The sequence below is a fragment of the Rhineura floridana genome, chromosome 7 (genome assembly GCF_030035675.1).
Source record: "Rhineura floridana isolate rRhiFlo1 chromosome 7, rRhiFlo1.hap2, whole genome shotgun sequence".
Lineage (NCBI taxonomy): Eukaryota > Metazoa > Chordata > Lepidosauria > Squamata > Rhineuridae > Rhineura > Rhineura floridana.
In genome coordinates this window covers 59,939,826-59,964,778 of record NC_084486.1, presented here as the reverse complement: position 1 = coordinate 59,964,778, position 24,953 = coordinate 59,939,826, and the positions used below count along the sequence as shown (strand labels likewise).

Here is a 24,953-nt window from a genome sequence, read left to right as displayed (position 1 = left end):
TGCTGCAGCAGCTGCTGGGTGGAGCACGGCAGGTTGATCTGAGCTACAGGCAATTCCAGAGTATTTCCAGAAAAGATGTGTGTCTGCATATGTAGAGATTTGCTTCCAATACTTTGTTGTTGTTGTTTTAAATTTAGAGAAAGAAATGCTTTGGATATTGAAAAGTTAAATGAGGGAGGCATTTTGGTGGGGGAGGGGATTTGCATACATACAACTAGCCACAAGTGCTCCTCACATTTTAAACACATTTACGTGTTTGTTTAGCCTTATTGGCAATGGATGTGTAGGGGTAAACAATATATAAATTCAAAAACCTATGTCATACAGTATGGCTTAATTTCCAAATAAGTAGTATGGAGACAATCTTGTCTGAAAATCATACTTGGACTCTCGTACATAGAAGCTCTTCCCTTGTCCAAAGATGTGTAGGGAGAACCTGATGGCTTTTCAGTGAACAGAAAATGTCACCAGCCTCCACCGCCTTATATCTAAAAGAACACTTTTCCCTATATGAACCTACCTCAAGCCTGAGATTGTCATCTGAGGCCCTTCTCTAAGTGCCATCTGCAAGGGAGATCCATAGGATGATGACAAGAGAACAGGCCTTTTCTGTAGTAGCCCCGTTTATGGAATGCTGTCTCCAGGGAAGCCTGCCTAGCACCAGCTGTGATGTTGTTTCAGCACTAGGCAATGATATTTTTGTTTTCCTGGGAATTTGGGCAGCACTAGTGCTTGGATTTTTTACTCTTTTTTAAAAAATATTTTTTTTATTGTATTTTATTCTTGAGAATTGCTTCAGGACTTTTGCTGTGGGAAGCCATACACAAATCCAGTAAACCTAACCAATTGCACAATGATCTCTGCCCAGCTTCAAAGCTGGGAGAAAGGGTTGAGGATAGTTTGGCAGCTGTGTGTCTGAAGACCTTTAGCCACACAAGGCCAAACTGGCAATTCCTTCTCCTCTCTGGTTTTTCCTGCTTTGAAGCAGGAAAGGTGTGGGGAAGGAAGAGCTGGATGCTGATCTCCAAAAGCTCTCCTTGTTCCTTCAGGCAGTGATGGCCAACAATGTAGGCTCCTGCTCAGAAATCCCCTCAGGAAAGACTGGGTGAATGAGAGTGTTGGATGCCACTGCCTAAACGTGCTTTAGGTGCTTTAGGGAAGCAGTGTCCAATAGTGTAGATCTACTCCTCCCAGCCTTGGGTAAAGATTGGGTTGAGGCAACATTTGATGTCACAAGTGTGTTTTGGCAGCAGTGCCTAACATTGCATGCTCCCACCCCCCCGTTTTTCCTTCAGCAAATGTGTGTAGGCGTAGGTGTATTGATAGGTGATGGTGAAGGCAACCAAAGCTTTTGGTTTCGCCTGCAAGGCCAGACCAACCTGTAGACACCTGCCCATGGTCCCTCCCTGGGTGCTAGAGCTTTGGCTGCTGCCCTACGGTGCTGACCTCTGAGTGCACTTGTAAATCTGATAATAAAGCTTCAATCTCAAACAGTATTACTCAGAAGTAAAACTCTACTTTGTCCGAATTATGTTTCAGACAAGATTAGGGGACCAGGAGTGAAAAGCGGCAATGCTGTATAGGATTTAATACCATTGACTAGCCACCTCTCTAGACAGACTCAGTTGTAAAGACAGTGACTTAGAAGGTGTTCGTGCCTCTGCTGGTACTTTACTGGTGGGTTCTTACTGGAACCAGCACCACTCCCTCTCTATAATGTGAGCCACGTTTGCTTGCATCAGTCAAGTTCCCTTCCTAAGCTTTGTTGTTGTTATGTGCCTTCAAGTCAATTACGACTTATGGTGACCCCATGAATCAGTGACCTCCAGTAGCATCTGTCATGAACCACTGTGTTCAGATCTTGTACGTTCAGGTCCGTGGCTTCCTTTATGGAATGACTCCATCTCTTGTTTGGCCTTACTGTTTTTCTACTCCCTTCTGTTTTTCCCAGCATTATTGTCTTTTCTAGTGAATCATGCCTTCTCATGATGTGTCCAATGTATGATAACCTCAGTTTTATCTTTTTAGCTTTTAGTGACAGTTCTGGTTTAATTTGTTCTGACACCCAATTATGTGCCTCTTTCGCAGTCCATGGTATGCTCAAAGCTTTCCTCCAACACCCGAACACATGCCAAAGCTGGACTTCCCAGGAGGATCCCTACGCCTGTGCAGCCTCTGAGACGGGCTCCCGTCTTGGATGAAACTCATCCAGTTTAAATTCAGTCAGAAGGCTCTTTTCTGACTGGGAATAATTTCTTCCGGTTAAAGAAGAAACGTGAGATTCCCCACATAGCTTTGTTTTGATTGTTGGAGTCTGGAATTCGTCAGAATTGTCTGTCTTCCAGCAGCTCAGACAGAGCGAGGATTTTTATGCTAGCTCAGCTGGATAAGTGACCCTTTTTTTTTTATACGGATTAACAGGCAAACATCCTCCTGTCTACATTCATCATTTTCTTATCTATACAGCTAAAGAGATTTGTCAAAGTAACAGCAATTGAGATAACCTAGGTGAGGTAAGACTTTCCTTTTTTTGTTCGCGGAGCTAGGGGGGAAGAAAATATAAATAGCTTATCTTTTTTTTTTATTGCAAAAAGCTGACATGGAAAATGGCATTCTAAAGATAACAACGGGCGAGAGATTTCTGATTGGAGGAGATAAGAAATCTTTTTGATCTATGGCTGGGACTACTTTTTGATCTACTTTTTTTTTTGACGAATCTGCTCATTCTCTCTGCTACTAGCTATTTCGACGCTGTGAACTAAAGCTGTTCTTACACTTTCAGGCAGATAAGAGATAAGGGCTGTCTAGCGTGTGACGTTAGTTTGTTGGAAAAATTAACTCCTTTGTAACTGGTTAAAGAAATAAGCTGCTCTTTGTTTGGGACATTGAAAATTGAAGGAGTTTTGTTCCTTTGGCTTTAAGAATGACAATTAAGAAGACCATGGATGTACAAGAAGGGACTTTATCTCTAGACATGTTTCAGAAAATAATGAATGGGATTAACTCAATAAAACAAGAACTGAGAAATAATAGACAAGCGTGGAGAATTGAATTTTACGAAATGAGACAGGAGCTGAAAGAAACTCAGGATTCTATGAGAAAGGAGAATAAAGATAGATCTGGAAAACAAAAAAAAGATGAAAGAGAAATTAAAGGCAAGGTTCAAACTATGGAGATTGGCTTAATTATAGACATGAAAAAAGATTTGGATTTCCTGGCTGTGATGGATCCTGGAGACAAATATTACAGTTTGGAATTCAGCGCTGTCCCTGAAGGAATTGAAGAGATTGGAGATAAAGATATTATCGGTTCAAAAAAATTCTTGGACTGGAAGGATCTGATGGAACTTGAAATGGAGAAAGTTAACAGAATTAATCCCTGTTTTGTGTCAATGGAAAAACCTTCAAGAGATGTACTAGTGTATCACGTGGAAAAGAGGAACAGAGATGCGGCTTTGCAACAATACTTCAGTGATACGTTTGGATTTGATGGTAAGAAAATATCTGTGATGGAGGAAATTCCTATCAGACTTTTATTATATGACTATGACAGCAAGATTTTTGGGTGCGTAAAGATGGAAGATGGACCCAATATGGATAATGACAGAAGAGCGATTTAAAATCACTGGACTTAGTAGATTTGATGAGTTGGATTAATTGGCATGTTTATTTAGAAAAAAAAAACCGATTGACATATATCTCAAGGATTGGAAACTTCTCTTTGACTTTTTGTGGAAGATTAAAATGATATGATGTTAATGAGATTTGAAACCAACTAAGATAACTGTTGGAGGAAGGTGATTTTATAATCTATTAAGAGATAGGTCTGTTACATATTATAGATTTATAGTTGAATTATAGTGTTTTGAAATTACTGGATTTAGTAGATTTGATGAGCTGGATTAATTGGCATGTTTATTTAGAAAAAAAATTGATTGATATATATCTCAAGGATTGGAAACTTCTCTTTGACTTTTTGTGGAATATTAAAATGATATGTTAATGAGATTTGAAACCAACTAAGATAACCGCTGGAGGAAGGTGATTTTATAATCTATTAAGAGATAGGTTTGTTATATATTATAGATTTATAGCTGAACTATGACAAATCGGAAGTCAATATTTTTAGATATATGTATTTTTTTGTATTGTATTAGTTATTGATTTGTGTTGTTTTCTTTTTGTATTATTTTGGTTTTGAAAATTAGAATAAAAATTAATTGAAAAAAAAAAAAAAGCTTTCCTCCAACACCCCATGTTTGCATTTGAGGACCTTTCCTAGTTCTCTCATAGCTGCCCTCCCCAGTCCTAGCCTTCTTCTGATTTCTTGACTATTGCCTCCATTTTGGTTAATGACTGTGCCGAGGTATTGATAATCCTACAAGCATCCTAAACTTAATGGGATTTATTTCCGAATAAACATGCATGGAATTGGACTGCAGGAAGGATAACATGGGGCGGTGTTTTCAGGGTCGCTTTCGGGAGAGGCGCTCGCTGCATGCTCTCGCGTGTGTCTAAGGAAGTGCAGTGAAGCAAAATAAGAGGCAAGGGGCCCAACCAGGAAGGGCTGCGTGGAAGCGGCGCCTAAATGAGCGTACTCGAAGCCCAGCGGCAAGTGCCTGGGTTTCCCATCAGGCAGGGACTGGGAGGCCTCCAAACCCCTGACTCCGCCTGTACCACATGACTCCTCCGTTGCCTGCAAACTTTTTCCTCCTCCTTGTCCCGTTCCGGCCGCTACCCAGGCTGGGAAATGGCGGCCCGCTAGACTCGCCGCTGTGTGTATTCTTGCCCCGGCTTTCCCCGACGGCTGGCAGTCTTGGGCTCCCCTGCGCCATGACGCGTTGGGTGCCCACTAAGCGGGAGGAGAAATACGGCGTGGGTGAGCGTCTTCTCTTTCTCCGCCCTCCGGCTTCCCTGGACTCGTCCCGCTTGTTGCGCTTTTCCTTGCTGGTCGTGCAAACTTCCTGCCAGGTTTGCTAGTGTGGTTGGTGCGAAACTGTTGAGAGGCTTCCCTTTGCCTTCAGGAGCGCCCCCCCCCAAAAAAGGGGAAAAGCGCCGTCTCGCTTCTGTGCTCTTCTTTACCCGGCTCCCCCTTAGGAGACTGCCTCGCCTTGTTTCCCTTGCCTCGGCTTCATTGTCTCCGTGGGCTGCCCCCGAGAGTCTAGCATTCTTGTCTTGAGGAGCGTTTGCCAGAGACTCTGCAGTTGTGGTCGTTTTATGAGGCGAACAAGCAGGAGGACGGAGAGGGAGAGAGCGAAAGTAGCTTGTTCCTTTTAGGAAAGGCCGCGCGGTGAAGGAAGGGGTGTGGAGGGGCTGTTGTTTGGCTCTGATTCACTTTGGAAAGCGCGTTTTCTCCCGAAGGAGCGGCTTGTGTTTCTGTGCCCCTTGGCTGCCTCCGGGTGACTTCCTCCCTACCCCCACTTCATGGATATCCGATCTTTGTGCAAAACTACCTGGATCTCTTGGTCCAGTGGTAGGCAATTCCGCCCCTTTCTGTTTTTCCCCACCCCATGAGGCTGGTGCTCTGTAAAGCGATTTTGTGCGGGAATCGCGATCCAGTGGATCCTCCGTGTCCTTTTCCAAGTGTTAGATTTGAGTGTCTTTTCTTTCCTATAAATTGCACTCCGTTGTCCTAGCTTCCTGTTTGACTACTTGCAAGATTCTTTGTGTGCCTGAAAAAAAGAGAGTGGAAACGTTATGTCCAGTAAGCAGACTTCTCTTGCGTACTGTACAAGCTCAGGAGGATGCTTGTATGCCACTGCTAGGTGGTTGTCTCTAAGCCCAGCTGGGGGCTGGATGCCGGCTCCAGTAAAACTTCTTGCTGAATGTAGAGGCAGCGCTTCATCCTCCCCTGAATCGTCCTGCAGTGGATGAATTGATGGGAATTAAATCTTACTAGTGTATTGAAACCTTAGGTGATTTACTTACCTTGTGAGTTTTAATCAAGTTTGCATAACTTTGCATTTGATTGAAACAAAGCAGTGAAGGGCAACTCCCCCATTATTTTTAAATGATGCATATATATTGGAAGCATCCTGGAAGAGGCATTCCCTTTCGTGTGAGACTATACTGCTTCCATGTACACTAGGGGATTTCCTTTTCTTTCTCCTGCTCTAACTTCACTTCACTTCCTTACACACCCACCCACACTTATTTAAAAATGCTGCCTGATTTAATCTGGTCACTGCTTCAGTCAACTGTCATTGTTATATGCCTTCAAGTCAATTGCGACTTATGGCGACCCTGTGAATCCACTACCAAATTTGTGTGCCTTGTTTGTTCTTTAATTTTCATTTGAATATTGTGATTAATAAAGAAAGCTGAATCTGTTTCTAATCTGTGGAACAACTGTTTTATTGATTGTGTTTCACTTAGCAAGCCAATATGAACTGATGTATCAGTAGTGGACTGGATGTAGACTACCAAACTGAGACTTAATCTAGACAAGACAGTAGAGCTATTGATCCTTAGATTAGAATGAATTGTGTTTGGACAGGATTGAATTTACTTCCTCTTTAACTTTCATCAGCATTTGTTTAAAATCATTACTGGTTTTTGCTAATAGTATGGTATCGTCTGCATATCTTAAATTATTGATATTTCTCCCTCCAGTTTTCACACCTCCTTCATCTTGGTGCAATCCTGCTTTCCGTATGATATGTTCTGCATGTAGATTAAACAAATAGGGTGACTCCTGTCTCACACCCTTTCTGATTGGGAACCAATCGGGTTCTCCATATTCTGTCCTTACAGTAGCTTCTTGTCCAGAGTATAGGTTGGGCATCTGGACAATCATATGCTGTGGCACCCCCATTTCTTTTAAAGCAATCCATAATTTTTCATGATCTACACAGTCAAAGGCTTTATTGTAATTATAAAGCACAGGGTGATTTTCTTCTGAAATTTCATTATCCAACGTACGTTTGTGATACGATCTTTGGTGCCTCTTTCCTTTCTAAATCCGGCTTGGACATCTGGCATTTCTCACTCCATATATGGTAAGAGCCTTTGTTGTAGAATTTTGAGCATTACTTTGCTTGCATGGGATATAAATGCAATAGTTCAATAATTACTGCATTCTGTGGGATCCCCTTGGACAGATTCAGTCTCAGTAGCTTGTAGCAACTCTATTGGTATGCCATCTGTTCCTGGTGATTTGTTTCTTCCAAGAATATTAAGAGCAGCTTTCACCTCACATTCTAAAATTTCTGGTTCTTCATCATACGGTTCCTCCATGAATGAATCTGTCATCCTTGCATCTCTTTTATAGAGTTCTTCAGTGTATTGCTTCCATCTTCCTTTTATTTTATATTGGTCACTCTACTCTTGGTTTAAATTTCCCTTAAACTTTTCTAATCTTTTGGAATAGGGCTCTTGTTCTACCATGTTTGGTTCCATCTTCTATTTCTAGACAATAACTCTTTGTTCCTTTGTCTCTGTGTTCTAGTTGCTGTATAGTTGCATTTAGGGTTCTAACTGTTTCTGTGTCCTTTTGCTTTCATTCTCTCTTTAACCATTTTAAGAGTAACTTCAGTCATCCATTGAGGTATTGTCTTTTTTCATTCTTCCATGATAATGTCTCTGCCTTCACTCCATAGTTTTTCTGGTTCCCTGTCAACTAAGTTTAAAGCCTCAGATCTGTTCCTTAGTTGATCTTTATATTCTTCTTCTTACAATAGTGACTGTATAGAAATAGAAGAGGACAACAAAAAGGGTAGAACAAGTGCCCTGTTCCAAAAGATTAGAGAAATGAAAGGGAAATTTAAACCACGAGTAGGGATGTTGAATAATCAACAGGGGAACACACTGACTGACCAAGATGAAATAAAAGGAAGATGGAAGCAGCACTCTATAAAAGAGATGCCAGGATGACAGATTCATTTATGGAGGAACCGTATGATGAAGAACCAGAAGTTTTAGAATGTGAGTTGAAAGCTGCTCTTAAAATTCTTGGAAGAAACAAATCACCAGGAATAGATGGCATATCAGTAGAGTTGCTACAAGCTACTGAGACTGAATCTATCCAAATTTTGAGAAAAATCTGTCAAGAAATATGGAAAACTAAACAATGGCCCACAGACTACAAGCGTTCCATATACATTCCAGTCTCAAAGAAAGGGGATCCCAGGGAATGCAGTAATTATCGAACTATTGTCTTAATATCCCATGCAAGTAAAGTAATGCTCAAGATTCTACAACAAAGACTCTTACTATATATGGAGCGAGAAATGCCAGATGTCCAAGCTGGATTTAGACAGGGAAGAGGCACCAGAGATCATATCGCAAACATACGTTGGATAATGGAATGGACCAAGGAATTTCAGAAGAAAATCACCCTGTGCTTTATAGATTACAGCAAAGCCTTTGACTGTGTGGATCATGAAAAACTATGGAATGCTTTAAAAGAAATGGGGGTACCACAGCATTTGATTGTCCTGATGCGCAACCTATACTCTGCACAAGAGGCTACCTTAAGGACAGACTATGGAAAAACCGATTGGTTCCCAATAGGAAAGGGTGTGAAACAGGTGTATTTTATCACTCTATTTATTTAATGTATACGCAGAACATATACAAAAAGCGGGATTGGACCAAGATGAAGGAGGTGTGAAAATTGGAGGGAGAAACATCAATACCGTAATTTAAGATATGCAGACGATACCATTATAGTAGCAGAAACCAGTAATGTTTTGAAACGAATGCTGATGAAAGTTAAAGAGGAAAGCACAAAAGCAGGACTACAGCTGAACGTCAAAAAGAATAAAGTGATGACAACAGAAGATTTATGTAACTTTAAAGTTGACAATGAGGACATTGAACTGGTCAAGGATTATCAATACCTTGGCACAGTCATTAACCAAAATGGAGACAATAGTCAAGAAATCAGAAGAAGGCTAGGACTATGGAGGGCAGCTATGAGAGAACTAGAAAAGGTCCTCAAATGCAAAGATGTATCACTGAACACTAAAGTCAGGATCATTCAAACCATGGTATTTCTGATCTTTATGTATGGATGTGAAAGCTGGACAGTGAAAAAAGCGGATAAGAAAAAAAACTCATTTGAAATGTGGTGTTGGAGGAGAGCTTTGCGGATACCATGGACTGCGAAAAGCACAAATAATTGGATGTTAGAACAAATTAAACGAGAACTATCACTAGAAGATAAAATGATGACACTAAGGTTATCATACTTTGGACACATCATGAGAAGACATGATTCATTAGAAAAGATAATAATACTGGGCAAAACAGAAGGGAGTAGAAAAAGAGGAAGGCCAAACAAGAGATGGATTGATTCCATAAAGGAAGCCACAGACCTGAACTTACAAGATCTGAACAGGGTGGTTCATGACAGATGCTCTTGGAGGTTGCTGATTCATAGGGTCGCCGTAAGTTGTAGTCAACTTGAAGGCACATAACAACAAACAACAACTGTATAGGGGAGAGAGGATTTGTACCTTGAATTGTGTTATGATGTTGTTTCCTAGAATTTTATCTTGCTTTCTTCTAGTGATTGGAAATACAATTTGTTTGGTATGTTTCATGCTGAAGTATAAAAACTGAGGGGGGAAGAGGGCCCTGCCTACCTTTATAAGTCTCCTTTTACATCAAATATGTGTAAGACAATATAAAATATTGCTGAAAAGGCTACTTTGTGCTGTTGCTTCGATGTGCTTTCTGAAGGCCTGTTTTTTTAATGTGATGTAGAATATACATTTTTCGGTAACGAGAAAAAAAATTCAGATTAAATCCCTAAAATTGATCAGTTCATTAGAACACTTGCTTGAGAGTAGAAGTAGGAATATTTGGTACTTGTTACCTACACGTCTTTTGCTGAGCTCCAGAGAGAATTGTAGATAAATGAAGCTTTTAAGTGATTGCTCTAAACATTTGAAATATACAGCCTAATTTTGGGGATGAGTGTTGAGTCTGAATTATTGTCTAGAACTTCATACCAAGTTCCTAATATGAGAAATTGTGGACAGATGGAAAAAACCCTGATTCCTCTAACGTGGTGGGGTTTTAGCTGAAATGGAGTTGTCCCTCTACCCTGCTTGCCTTCCACTCTCCACTGGTGGGGAAGTTCTACTGTTATGTGACTACAGCATGCCCAATCCAGGCCTTTTCACTGTGCCAGCCTGGTAGATGCAATGGAATTTCCTCTTCCTCTCCTCTCCAATCCCCCATGGACCCTTAAAATCAGCTCTTGGGGGTTGGGGGGACCCTTTATAGCAGATTGTTGGGGCACACAGAGGAAGGAGAGGAAATGGAAGCCCTCTTGGACTGACAGAATCTGGCTGGTACAGCATTGGATACAACCCCATGTTTTTGAGAGCTGAAAAATTAAACTGTGTGAAACCAGAATAATTTGATGTTCAGACTAGCTAGTTTTGGGTCGCTCTCTCTTGCCCTCCCACCCTAGAGCAGCCTTTTGATGGTTTCCTTTGGCTATAGCCCTACAGGCCAATTTGAACTTGCTGTTCTTGCTTACTGGGATAGAAAAAGGATCATAATAATTGGTAGACCACAGGCAAGTACATGGAACTTGGCTGTCTTTTCACTTCCCTCCCATAGCTGCTAGGTATCTGGGAGTTTGCTGCCTTAACTGCTTCATTTCTTACATGGGAAGAAACTATATTTATTTTGTGTGTTCTAAGAGCGTACCTATGGTTGTATGATGTATGATAGCTGTGATTCATCTGATATGGTTTTCATCCATCCAATAATGATACACAAATCCTCTTAAGCAAGCAAGTTATTTGTCACGTAGCTAAAGTAATATATTGACACAACTACAGTGACATATCTCTGCTTGGCAAGTGAGACATGTCTGCCATGTTTTATTTTTTTTTGGACTGTTTACATTGTCAAACTCGGTGATGTGATCATGTATTCAGGTATGTCAACCATACAGTGAACAGTTAGTGAGGACTAGTTTGCAGATATACGGACATAGCAGTCATTTCTGTGATCACAGCAGCACTTCTTCCAGCTGATGTTACTAAAACGAAATCTGTTGCTAAATATTACAGCCTTTATGCCACACGTGCCAGAGGTCCCTGTTGCTGCTGTAGCAGAATAAATTCATGCATTGATGCTGGTTTGATAACCTGGCTCAGCTTGCCATATCAGCACTGGTTATGATTTGCACCAGCATTACAGGCTGTGCTTATTTTAAATCCATTGAAAGCCATGGCTTAAAGTAAACCCAGTTGTAACCTCCTTCTCTTTAATGCATATGCTACCTTTAAGCAGGGCCATCGGTTAGTGACAGAACTACAGAACTCTTTGAATTTATTCATTGGTTTTGTAATTTCTACTGCAGTCTTGGGAGTGCAGCAGAGAATAGTCTTTCCTTTTGAGCTACACACTCCTGTGCGTGACTGGTTTTTTTAATCTCTCATGTTCCAGAGACTTCCTGGTTGTGATATACATCTCAATAACTTATTCCCTGTATCTGTACTGAAAGGTTGGGCTGTCAGTGTGTTACTGTAGTGGAGTATAAATGTCCCTGAAAAGCTGTTTCCCCTCTGCTAAACTAATCTTGTGGTGTGCGATGTATAAACCATCCAGAATATCCATTGCATATACTGAAGAAAAAATTACTGCCTTGGAACAAAAGGCATTGTAATGCAGTTTATAAATATTATCACTGAATGCAGTTGTAAGGGTGACTCAGCTTCATATCCTGAAGTGCTTCATGCTGGAATAAAGAAGGGCCAGAAATGGTAGTTATGGGGGAAATGCATTGTTTCTTAACAGGATGAATGTCATCAGTAGATTATATAAGAAACACGCATGTTGATGATATCCTTATTAAGACTTGTTAAACCTCTTGAAACTATGTCATGCTTTGGGTTGTGAGGCACTTTTTGATTTCCTTGAAAAGCACATTTTCTCTTAGCAGTGTATGGGAGTACTACAGAAATGCAATGGCTGCGAAGGGTGTCATCTAGGACACCTCCAACTCTTATCTCCAACATTATTTCTTCAAGTTACGTAACATGAAGATTAAATTGAAGGAAGCCCTGTGCTTTAAAACATGGGAGTTTGGTTCTCACACACTTGGATTTTATGGTATACCCAGCTCTTTTCTAGAGTAGTCTAGAACTGGGATTGCTGATACATCAGCAGCTTTTGGACTAGCCTTGGATAGATAAGTTAAGTTTCATATTTTATATAAAGCATGGATTTTTCACATTCCGCAATGTTAAATTGAAAATAACCCCCATGCCATTCTGATGCTTCCCATAAGCTCATTTCAAAACAAAACTTTACAGAACTTATAGTCCTGAACTCAGAAATGCTTGCTTAACAACCCTGTAAATTTTCATGGCAATACACAAAACTGTCAGACAACAGGGAGTTCAAAGAAAGAGAGAAAAAAAGCCTGAGAGCCCTTTTGGACTTTTTTCTCTGAGTTCTCATAATCTGTTGAAATTCATTAAAAACCAGCCATGTTCACAGAATACCTGTAATCCTATTACTGACCTTGTCCATACTATGACTTTCATCTTCTGCAGTTTAAAAGTTAAAAAAATGACTGGGTGATTTTTAATTAATCTAATAAATTTGGGCTTGAACCCAATTATAATGTCGGGCATGCTCAGTGAGAACCGTTAATGTTCTGAAAGCCAGACTCATAGCTGCTGGGCTTGCCTAATCAGGGGGCCACCCCCACACCACACTTTGATTTCACTTGAGACAGTCATGGCTTCCTCCAGAGAATCCTGGGAAGTGTAGTTTGTGAAGGGTGCTGAGAGGAGACTCCTATTCCACTGACAAAGCTCCAGTGGCCAGACTGGTTTAACAGTCAGCCACTCTGATCGAAGGTCTGTGAGGGGAACAGGGCGACTCCTAGCAACTCTCAGAACCTTTCACTAACTACACTTCCCAGGATTCTTTGAGAGAAGCCATGATTGTCCAAAGTGAAATAAAGGCCTGGTGTGGATGTGGCCGGTGACAGCTTTGTGTGGGAGGCTACATGTGCCTGCTGTAGAATAAAAAGGTGGGGGAAACGCTGAAAAGCAATGATACTGTTCACAATGTTTTCCTTTTGGAAAGGTAAGGGGCTTCCCCTCTGCCCAGTGCCCACCCACCCAATCTCCTCCCCTCCCCTAATCCTCCCCTCTCTGCCCCTCCCCCGGGTCAGTGTTGGACTATGACTTGGGAGACTAGGGTTCGAATCCCCACACAGCCATAAAGCTCACTAGGTGACCTTGGGCCAGTCACGGCCTCTCAGCCTCAGAGGAAGGTAATGGTAAAGCCACCTCTGAATACCGTTTACCATGAAAACCCTATTCATAGGGTCGCCATAAGTCGGGATCGACTTGAAGGCAGTCCATTTCCATTTTCAACCATGATTGCACAGAAATAAATTCAATTGAACTCAAAAAGTATGCATATGATCAAACCCACCCTCACTTCTCCTCCTATCCCCTCCCTACCCATCTCCATCCCCTTCCAATCCCCTCCCCCTTCCCCCTCCCCTTTCTAGGATGAAAAATGAGAGAAATAAAATCTTCTAGATTAGATTCTCTGTAGAAACATTAGTAACACAGGAAAGAAGCAAAGTAAAAAGAAGAACAACAAACATACAAAAATACAATTCTCCACCTTTGGAGATGGCAGGTGTTGCCACCACTCACCATATGCTCAGAGGCACATGTTACCAAATTCTTCCAAGCTACTCCGGAAGTGGATTGGACTGTGAAAGACCAACCCAAATTGGGTTTGCGTTTTGCCAAATTTGTAGGGCAATCCAATATCTCAGAGAGGAGGTAAGGTCTCCTGTTCCCCTGGTGTATTCACTATAGCTGCCCAATTTCCCTGCTTTTTAAAGTTTGATAGAAATATCTGTGGGTTATAGGTATGTTCTTAAACCGCAAGGTTTTTTGCCTGTTAGTGAATTTATGTCTATATTTTGAACATCTATCAATTTTATAAAAGAAAGCTGTTTATGCAGCAGCTGGAAGGATTTAGAGATTGCAAGCTGATTCTATTATAAGAGTCATTTTGTGAAAAAGAATAGTGGCCCCCCATTGTGGGCTGGCTTGGGTTGCCCACCGCCACCGTTACTGCCTGTGCTGTTGCTGTGGTTGCTACATCTTCATCCCCGCTGTTGCGGGTTGCACTCTTCTCCGCTGTTGCCGCCTGATTGTTTTGAGGTCGGCATTTTTTGGCAGTTTTAGGTGCTTGTTCGGCAAGAGAGTGGCTGGCGACGGATGTGACGTGTTGGATGTATCCGCTATGGACATAGCAGAGAGAGGAGAGGGGCTGTGGTAATAACGACTGGTTTGGCGTGTCCTTTATTGGCCTCGACAGCGAAATAGGACCTAAGATCAAGGAGGACAATCAGATGTTCTGGCCGCGACAGGAGAAGAGAAGAGGAGACCCGGTGACTGCGAGCCGACCCAACGTTATTTAGACCAAGGAAGACGTGGGCAAATTTTTAAATTCTACTTTTATCAGGGGTGGGGGGCCTGCCTGATCGGCAGACGGGGAGGGGGACATGTGTAGGCCAGAAGGGGGTGTTGTGGAAGGGCTGGAGGGCCAAGGTATTACAAGGCTAGGCGGCAGATCCTGGAGGAATGTTAGTGGCAGACCACGCCAGTTGAGGGGAACAAGGGATAGATGCATTATATCCATCCCCTGTTCCGGGCCTGCCCAAAACCAGAAGATAACTGGGGGATGTAAGACTCCATCCAATCTTCGACTGCTGATGTGTAACGCCAGGTCTGTAGTTCAGAAAACATCACTTATCCATGATCTTATCGTGGATAAGAACGCAGACCTGGTGTGTATTACGGAGACCTGGCTGGATGAGGCCTCAGCTCCTGTACTTGAGGCCATGTGTCCAGCGGGTTTCTGATATGCACAGCAGCCGAGGATTGGTAGGCGGGGAGGGGGAGTGGCAGTCATCTATCGGGAGTCCTTGGTTTTCGCCAGACCTCCTCTCCACGAGACCAAGTTTGTTGATTGTATGTACTGGAGGTTGGGGCCAAAGGGTAGTTTAGGGATTCTGCTCGTGTACCGCCCACCCCGCTGCACGGCAGACTCCCTGACCAAGGTGCTTGAGGTGGTCTCGGCTGTACGGTTGTACTCCCCAAACTTGTTGGTTTTGGGAGATTTCAACGTGCATGCCGAGTCCACTCTCATCGGAGCCCCTCGGGATTTCATTGAAACCATGACTTCATGGGAACTACACCTAAGTAATATGGGTCCCACCCACGTAGCTGGTCATACTATTGACCTTGTGTTTGTCTCAGGAGAGGAGGGAAGTGCTCTGAAAATGGGAACTGTTTTTTCTACTCCCGTGTCATGGTCTGATCATTATCTGGTGAATATGGAGCTCTCAATGCCACACACCCTCTGTAGGGGACAAGGACCTATTAGGATGGTCCGTCCCAGACGCCTGATGGAGCCTAAGGGATTCCTGAATGCTCTGGGAGATTTGGAGCTGTCAGAAGGTCACCCGGTCGACACCCTGGTGATGGAGTGGAATAGGGAGATCACTAGGGCTATAGACCGGGTGGCCCCGAAACATCCTCTCCCCCTGAATAGAACTCAGACCGCACCCTGGTATACACCGTGGTTATGTGGTCTGAGACAGGAGGTGAGACGACTAGAACGCCGGTGGCGGAAATCTCATGCTGAAGACGATCGGACGCTGGTCAGAGCAGCAATAGCGGCCTACCAGCGGGCAACAAAGGCAGCAAAGAGGCAATTCTTTGCTGCCTCTATTGTGTCAGCAGTGTGTTGTCCCAGGAGGTTGTTCCAAGTGGTCCGAAGCCTGGTCGGTCCAGTTGCTCAGGAACCGATGGAACATTCAAAAGCCTCCTGTGACACATTTGCGAAACATTTTGCTGATAAAATCGATCGCCTGAAGGACATGATTCCGTGCGCCGTGGTTACAGATAGTGGTCCAGTGGCGGCCAGTTGCATTTCGGTCTGCTGGGATCAGTTTCAGCCTATTCTCTCTGATGAAGTGGACAAGGTGTTCTCTACTGTGAAGCCAACCACTTATTTATTTAATTTATTTATTTAATTTAATTTATATACCGCCCTGAGCCCGAAGGCTGTCTGGGCAGTGTACAAAAAGATAAAAACAAGCAATGTATAAATACAATAAATACAATAAATAAAAAAACAAAACAAACAAACAATAAAAGAACCAAACAACATCCAAAATACAAATAATGACGAAAATGCTATTAAAACACACTTTAAAATGCCTGGGAGTATAAAAAGGTTTTCACCTGGCGCCGAAAAGATAGTAGCGTCGGCGCCAGGCGCACCTCATCGGGGAGGCTGTTCCACAGTTCGGGGGCCACCTCAGAAAAGGCCCTGGTTCTAGTCACCACCCTCCGAGCTTCTCGATGGGATGGCACCCGGAGGAGGGCCTTAGATGTTGAGCGCAGTGTCCGGGTAGGTTCATATTGGGAGAGGCGTTCCACCAGGTATTGCAGTCCCATGCCGTGTAGGGCTTTATAGGTCAAAACCAGCACTTTGAATCTAGCCCGGAAACAAATAGGAAGCCAGTGCAGACGGGCCAGAACAGGTGTTATACGAGCGGACCTTCTGGTCCGCGTCAGCAGTCTGGCCGCTGCATTCTGGACTAGCTGTAGTTTCCGAACAGTCTTCAAGGGCAGCCCAACGTAGAGCGCATTACAGTAGTCCAGTCTAGAAGTTACCAGAGCATGAACAACTGAGGCGAGGTCATCACTGTCCAGATAGGGACGTAGCTGGGCTACCAAGCGAAGATGGTAAAAAGCATTCCGTGCCACCGAGGCCACCTGGGCCTCAAGTGACAAGGAAGGATCAAAAAGAACTCCCAAGCTACGCACCTGTTCCTTCAAGGGGAGTGTAACCCCATCAAGAACAGGATGAACATCCTCCATCTGGGCAGAGAAGGCACTCACCAACAGCGTCTCGGTCTTGTCAGGATTGAGCTTCAGTCTGTTAGCTCCCATCCAGTCCATTATCGCGGCCAGGCAACGGTTTAGCACGTTAACAGCCTCACCTGAAGAGGATGAAAAGGAGAAATAGAGCTGCGTGCCATCAGCGTACTGATGACAACGCACCCCAAAACTCCTGATGACCGCACCCAGCGGCTTCATGTAGATGTTGAAAAGCATGGGGGACAGTACCGATCCCTGCCGGACTCCACAATGGAGAGTCCAGGGCATCGAGCAAAGCACTACCTTCTGGTGGCGACCCACCAAGTAGGAGCGGAGCCACTGCCAAGCAGTACCCCCAACTCCCAACTCCGTGAGTCTTCCCAGAAGGATACCATGGTCGATGGTATCAAAAGCAGCTGAGAGATCAAGGAGAATCAACAGAGTCACACTCCCCCTGTCCCTCTCCCGACAAAGGTCATCATACAGGGCAACCAAGGCTGTTTCGGTGCCAAAACCGGGCCTAAAACCGGATTGAAATGGATCAAGATAATCAGTGTCATCCAAGAGCCCCTGGAGCTGGCCGGCAACCACCCGTTCCAGCACCTTGCCCAGGAACGGAACATTCGCCACAGGTCTATAATTGTTCAGGTTATCTGGGTCCAAAGAGGGTTTCTTCTGGAGCGGTCTCACAACCGCCTCTTTTAGGCAGTCAGGGACCACTCCCTCTCTCAAAGAGGCGTTTATTATCTCCTTGGCCCAGCCAGCAGTTCCGGTCCTGCCAGCTTTCACCAGCCAAGAGGGGCAAGGGTCCAGCACAGATGTGGTCGCCCGCACCAGTCCAAGGATCTTGTCAACATCCTCAAGCTGTACAGACTGAAACTCATCCAATAAACAAGGACAAGACCGTGTTCTGGATGCTTCATTAGATCCCACTGCCATAATATTGGAGTCTAAGTCCCGGCGAATGCATGCGATCTTATCCTGGAAGTGCCTCGCGAACTCATCACAGCGGGCTACAGATGAATCTATAATGTCCCGAGGGCCAGAATGTAAAAGCCCTCGTACGATTTTAAAAAGCTCCGCCGGGCGGGAGAGAGATGCCTTAATTGTGGCAGCAAAATATCTCTTTTTTGCTGCCCTCACCGCTACTATATACCGCTTAGAAGAGGCACTCACCAAGGCATAATTGCATTCGTCAGGAGTTCGCCTCCATCTGCACTCAAGCCTCCTCCTCTCTTGCTTCATCACTCTCAGCTCCACGGTATACCATGGAGCTATATGAGCTCTACATAGGAGAGGGCGCATGGGAGCGATCGTGTCAACCGCCCTGGTCATCTCCGTATTCCACAATCCAACCAGGGCTTCGACAGGAGCGCCAGTCTTCTCAGTCGGAAAATCCCCCAGAACCCTTTGGAAACCCTCAGGATCCATTAGTCTCCGGGGGCGGACCAATTTAATAGGTCCCCCACCCTTGCAGAGGGAAAGGGTCGCTGTGAGCCTAAACTTCAGCAAGCGGTGATCTGTCCATGACAATGGGATAGATGAAAACCCCCCAACCACCAGATCACCATCTCCATGTCCAGTGGCGAAGATCAAATCAAGAGTATGTCCCGACACATGCGTTGGGCCAGTAACAACCTGAGACAGCCCCATGGTTGTCATGGAGGCCATGAAGTCCTGAGCCGCCCCAGATAAAGCAGTCTCGGCATGGATGTTGAAGTCCCCCAGTACCAATAGTCTAGGGGACCGCAACAATACCTCCGAGACTACCTCTGTCAGCTCAGTTAGGGAATTTGTTGGGCAGCAGCTTGACCCTTGCCCTTCATGGCTTGTTATGAGCTGTAAGGAAAGGCTGGGCAAGGGGATCAAAGCAGTGGTAAATGCATCCTTGGCAGAGGGTGCAATGCCTTTAGCTCTCAAGGAGGCAGTGATAAAACCTATTTTGAAAAAGTCCTCCTTGGATCCCCAAGAGTTGAACAACTTTCGCCCAGTCTCCAATTTACCATTTTTGGGCAAGGTGATAGAACGAGTGGTGGCTAAACAATTACAGACACACTTGGAGGAAGCAGATTATTTAGATCCTTTCCAGTCGGGCTTCAGGACTGGACACGGAACTGAAACAGCCTTGGTCGCTTTGGTGGATGATATGAGGAGAGCGTTGGATAGGGGAGAGTATACTTTCCTCGTCCTCCTGGATCTCTCAGCGGCTTTCGATACTGTTGACCACGGTATCCTTTTAAACCGCTTGGAGGGACTGGGAATAGGGGGCACTGTTTTACAGTGGTTCCGTTCCTATCTCTCCGGCAGATATCAATGGGTAGCATTGGGAGATAAGGTTTCAGACCCTTGGCCTCTCAACTGTGGAGTGCCACAGGGTTCTATCCTCTCTCCCATGCTATTCAACATCTATATGAAACCGCTGGGAGCTATCACCAGGAGTTTTGGGCTGCAGTGTCACCAATATGCAGATGACACTCAGCTCTATCTCTCATTTAAGTCCTCACCAGAGTTGGCTGTGAATACCTTGTCCAATTGCCTGGAGTCCGTAAGTGGATGGATGGGAGAGAACAGACTGAAGCTAAATCCCGACAAGACCGAGGTGTTGCTAGTGGGGGATAAGAGAAGATTGGGAAATTTTGACTTGGTCCTTAATGGGATGAGATTACCCATAAAGGACCAGGTGTGCAGCCTAGGGGTCATCCTTGACTCCCAGCTGTCCATGGAAGCTCAAGTTTCATCAGTGAGCCGGGCAGCTTGGTACCAATTACATCTGGTACAGAGACTGCGTCCCTACCTCCCTGTACATCTTCTCCGACGAGTGATACATGCCCTGGTCTCCTCTCGCTTAGACTACTGTAATGCGCTCTACGTGGGGTTACCCTTGAAGACGGTCCGGAAACTACAGAAAGCAGAGCCGCCGCCGGGATCATATTACCCCAGTGTTGGTGGATCTGCACTGGTTACCAATTGTGTACCGGGCCCAATTTAAGGTGTTGGTATTAACCTTTAAAACCCTATACGGTTTTGGCCCAGTTTACCTGAAGGAACGCCTCCAGTATCACCAGGCATGCCGCCAAACAAGATCAGCCTCACAAGGCCTTCTCTCGGTCCCACCGGTGAAAACAGCTAGGCTGGTGTGGACCAGAGAGAGGGCTTTTTCGATCATGGCCCCCACCCTCTGGAATTCGCTCCCTTTTGACCTCCGTCATGCCTCCTCCCTGACAGTCTTTTGCCGAACCCTAAAGACCTGGTTATTCAGGCAGGCCTATGGGATTCTTGGGGTGGGCTAGGTTTTATATTATATTAATTGTAGATGGATTGATGTTTATGTTTGATTGCTCATTGTATATTGTTTTATATTGTATTTTTGCTGTAAGTCGCCCAGAGTGTCCGTGAAGTCGGACAGATGGGCGACTAACAAATAAAATTTATTATTATTATTATTATTATATATAAGAAAGGCAGAGCACTGTGGCTAGAAAGTGCTGCCCTCCAACAGCAGGTCAGAGAATGAATGCATGGTAGAATACATAGCCGTTACTTGTAAATTTACTAAGAAGGCATGCAACCACATGGAATGTTAATCATGTAGCATCTGGTGACGAGGCAAATCTGAACATGCAGCTATTATCTCTGTCTGTCTCCCCCCCCCCCGTACATGCTTTGCCATTCAGTCACCATGAAGGGCTGTATGACTATCTGAATCTACCAAAGAAGGCTTCCTGAGGTAACTTTGCTGACAAGCTGATAGACAAATCATGTAATAGCCATTAAGCTGAAGTAGATTTCCACAGATTATTATGTTATTGTTTGTTATTTATACAGCATCAGTAGTATGCACAGAGAATAAGACTATTGGTCCCTCCCCTGTGGAACTGGCTCAGTTGCTCAGGCGGGGGTTGCATATTTAATCACCCTTGTTTAATAAATCAAAATCTCTGAATGCAGAAGTCTAAATGCATTATCAACAACAAAAAACCTCAAAGCCGTTAAGAACTTGGGGGACTGAATTTGAAGAAATCCCAGCTTAGATCTATGAAAGCTGACAGTTCACTACAGAACGCTAATGCATTGGGTTCTTTGCCAGCTTCAATTACTGCTTTTTAAAAAAAAATCTCCTGTGTATAATAATTGACTACTGACATTTTTGGGTGAGTATCTGTAGATGAAGTTTGGATCGGCATACCAACTGCAAAAGCTACATATTATTTTAGGCATTGTGATACTGAGACTTTTGAGAGAGTCATGGGGAGAGGGGAGAAGAAAAGGGGAAAACAGTATTTTTATCTCTTTTCTTAAGAATGGACTTTGCGAAATGGGTTATGTGTAGCAGCAGTCATGATACACTTTGTAGAGTACTAGGTCAGTGGTTCCCAAACTATTTTTCTCCATGGACCACTTGAAAATTGTTGAGGGTCTTGATGGACCACATAATGATTTTTCTGCCTGTTGTAGCGATTGTAATGGGCTACGCTAGATGCCATGTGATTTTTACTCATTTTTACAGTCATGCTATGGACTACCTTAATGTGGTCCATGAACCACAGTCTGGGAACCCCTGGATGAGGTCGTTGAAATCTATCCAGATACTAAAGCTCAGTTTGCCCTTTTAGACAGAAGGCGCACATTAAGTATTTTCGGGGGGTTACACCCCCAGGTAGAGATCCTCTGTGGTGCAGAATGGTAAGCGGCGGTAACGCAGTCGAAATTTTGCTCACGGCCAGAGTTCGATTCCAATGGAAGAAGTCGAATCTCTGGTAAAAGGGGTCGAGGTCCACTCAGCCTTCCATCCATCCGTGGTCGGTAAAATGAGTACCCGGCATATGCTGGAGGGAAAAGAAAGGCCGGGGATGGAACTGGCAATCCCACCTCATATATACGGTCTGCCTTGTAAACATCGCAAGATGTCACCCTAAGAGTCGGAAACGACTCGCACTATAAGTGCGGGGACACCTTTACCTTTACACCCCCAGGTCTCACTATTGTATTGTAATTATTTTACATTTTTATACAATTTCACCACCTAAAAATGTTTAAATTGGTTCATAATAAAAATACTGTAAGATGTATGAAACGTAGACATTCTCATTTTTGAAACCAGTTAATGAAATAGTGGCTTCAAACTTGCATCTCATTTAAAAAGCCAAGGGAAACAAATGCATCTTCAGTAGTCACCAAAAGTACAGTAGGGCCTCTTTTTTCAGCGGCCTGCTTTTCAGCGTTCCACTAATATGGCGGTTTTCAATTAGAGTAAGGCCCCACTCATACGGTGCTTGGCATCGGGAGCCATTTTATTGACGGAGTTCTGCCTTCAGGCGGGTTTTGCTTTTAGGCGGGGGCCTGGAACGTAACCTGCCGTATGAGTGGGGCCCTACTGTATTCTGTAAAATGTATCTGATCATCCTTTGCTGATAAAAGTCCCTATTTTAAATGCGACTATAAGGACGGGGTGGGGAGGTGAACTATTTTTTTAAAATACATATTTTTATTGATTTCATCCACAGAGACATACGAAGAACGTAACTTAAAACCTAAGTAAAATTCTGAACATAATTAAAATAAAACTTACTTCCAGAGACTAATAGGTATAGCAAAAATCACCCCAGGATTATTGTCTACAAAGTACAGTAGAAAGACATCAGATCTCACTATTCTTAATGTTACTACCACAAAAATAAGCTCAGAGTTCCACAGAGTAGCAAACTGGGATGGTAGCGCTACATCATTTGTTTTCTTTCACATATTGGGGGCTGTTTCTTCAAATGATAGTGACAGTGGAAACATGCTATGGGACCAAATGCTGTATCCCCCTTCACTCTCTCTTTTCCTTGGGAGTAAATTTACCCTCTTCTCTCCCTCATGTTTGTGCTTTCACTAAATTTCCATTAACTATATCAGCAGCAAAGTGAACTGGTTGTTATGATTAGCCAGGATTTGAAATGACAATTTAATCTTAGATCTGCTTAATTTCTCAATGATGATATTTAAGTGTAATTTTATATTTTCAATAATGCCTAAGCATTCTTTTCATATATTTGAGTTTCATGTAGGTGATTATTCCTGTGTTTTGACACCCTTTGGGTGTTTGCCTCAAATATTTGGCTCAGCTAATTTGCTTCAGTTATTTGCAATTCTTGGCTTAGAATCCTTATGGTCATTCCAGTTCTTTTAATTCCATATTACAAAAGATTGGTCTGTTGTGAATAATCACCAACCTTCCTTGCTTAGCCTGTAAGATGAAATGAAAATATATACTTAATGGCTTTGTTTCATAACAAATGAAAAGATAAATAAATGAAGAATGCATTCTTTATTTTCTTAATGATAGGAGTGGGACGTTCCTGTTGTAATACAGTGATACATTTTGAATATATTGTTATGAGTATGGGGGTTGCCCAGCAACTGTTGGATGGGCCAGGAAGATCCTTTTGTTATTGAAACTCTTCAGGAGAAGCCTCCCCCCCCCCCCGAGCCTAGGAGAGGCTTGTGTTTTTAGTTGTGTAGAGAATTGCTGGGACTGGAGGCAGGCAGAGAGACTGGCTCTCTGCACCATGGCATTTGGGGTGCCTCCTGTAACACTGATGGGAAGCTGTATATTGGACTGCTGATTCCTTGAACCCCTCCATCCTAAGCTCAGGTTGGAATGTGTGTAAATATATAAACCATATTTCATAAAAACACTGCAGTCTCCGCTTATCTTCTTCCCAAAGGAAACCAAACCCTGGATGAGCTCAGGGAGCCCTGAAATCTCACCGCTCGGAGATTGGGGAGGCGTGCAACACTGGTGTTAGAAGTGGAATTGAGTTTCCTGGGAGAAGCATTGGGAGCAAGGTGTGCCTGAGTCAAGATGGAGGAGATAACAGCAACCCTCCTGGAACAGATGAAATTGCTTTTCCAGCAGAGGCAGGAGGACCAGCAGCAAAGACAAAGAGAGCGCCAGGAGGAATGGAAGCAAAGGCAACGAGAGCACCAAGAGGAGCAGGAGCACTGGCGACGAATGGGGGAGATGATTGGAAGCTTCTTGGGAGAGGAAAAGGAGACCCCATGTGAGGAGGTGAGAGCCCTGCCTGATCAGCTGCTACAAGGGGTCAAGAGTGACCCAGGAGTCCAGCTGCAGAGCACCCAGACTGGGGTGGCTAAAGAGATCCAGAAAGTGGATGGGTAGGTGGAAGGATTGGACTGTGAGGAGTTGCAGTCAGTAGCGTAGAAGGAAGAAGTTGTGATTGTCCAGGAGCCTGCCAGGGGGGAAGACAGCAGAAAGCCAGAAGTGAAGCCCCAAGAGTTGAAGGACAGGCTGGAAAATGAAGAGGAAGAGGCCTCAGAAGAAAGTGGAGTAGAGGCTGGAGAAGAGATGCTGCTGATAGATTTCTCTGCTCCCTGTGTGCCTGCTGTTAAAGAAGTAGTGCAGGAAGAAGAAAAAGCCTTGGAGAAAGGTGAACTAGAGCCTGGAGAAGAGCAGCTGTTGATAGATTTCTTTGCCCCGTGTGTATCAGCTGTGGAAGAGAAAGTGCAGGAGGAAAAGTTGGAGGCCGGTGTGCAAGAGTTGCTGCCAGAGCCTGGAGAAATGGCTGTGCAAGAAAAAGTGCAGGAGGAAAAGCCTGAGGTGGAGCGCAAGCCCAAGAGGAACTGCCAGCGCCTGGAGAGATGGGTGAGATAAAATCCCCAATTGACTTTGCCCCTTGGGTGCCCCATAATGGTCTTATAGGGTGGGATGCAGCTGCTATGATGGGTGCAGTCCCTGGGCAAATTGCAGCAGTGAGAGGCACCCAGCACCCTGTGAGTATGGAGGGCAAGAGACTCTGGAGGGTTACCTGCCTCTGTTTGGACCCATGTTTCACACTGGAGATAGTGAGGGAGAACGGAGAAGATTTCTTTCTGCCAACCTGGGTGGGCTATGCCAAGGAGTCCTGAAGAAGATGGCCCCATATAAAGACTTGTGGCAGGACTTTGATTTGGCGTTTGGGACAGGAGATGAAGTGGACTGGCTTAAAGATTTTTCCCAGAGCAGAGAGCGGGAAGAAAATGGCTACAGCCTGCCATGTGCTGATGAGGA

General features: G+C 44.2%; 1 protein-coding gene across 2 annotated transcripts in view; it reads left to right on the top strand.

Moving 5' to 3' along the window:
- The first annotated feature begins 4,543 nt into the window (after nt 1-4,543).
- DOCK1 (dedicator of cytokinesis 1) overlaps nt 4,544-24,953 on the top strand; it is a 702,192-nt gene continuing 681,782 nt past the window's right edge. The window contains exon 1 of one of the 2 annotated variants that reach the window (XM_061635676.1): nt 4,544-4,878. In XM_061635676.1, coding sequence (XP_061491660.1) covers nt 4,680-4,878 — 199 coding nt within the window. In that variant the 5' untranslated portion in view covers nt 4,544-4,679. The remainder of the gene's footprint in view (nt 4,879-24,953) is intronic. The other variant, XM_061635677.1, reaches the window with a different exon arrangement.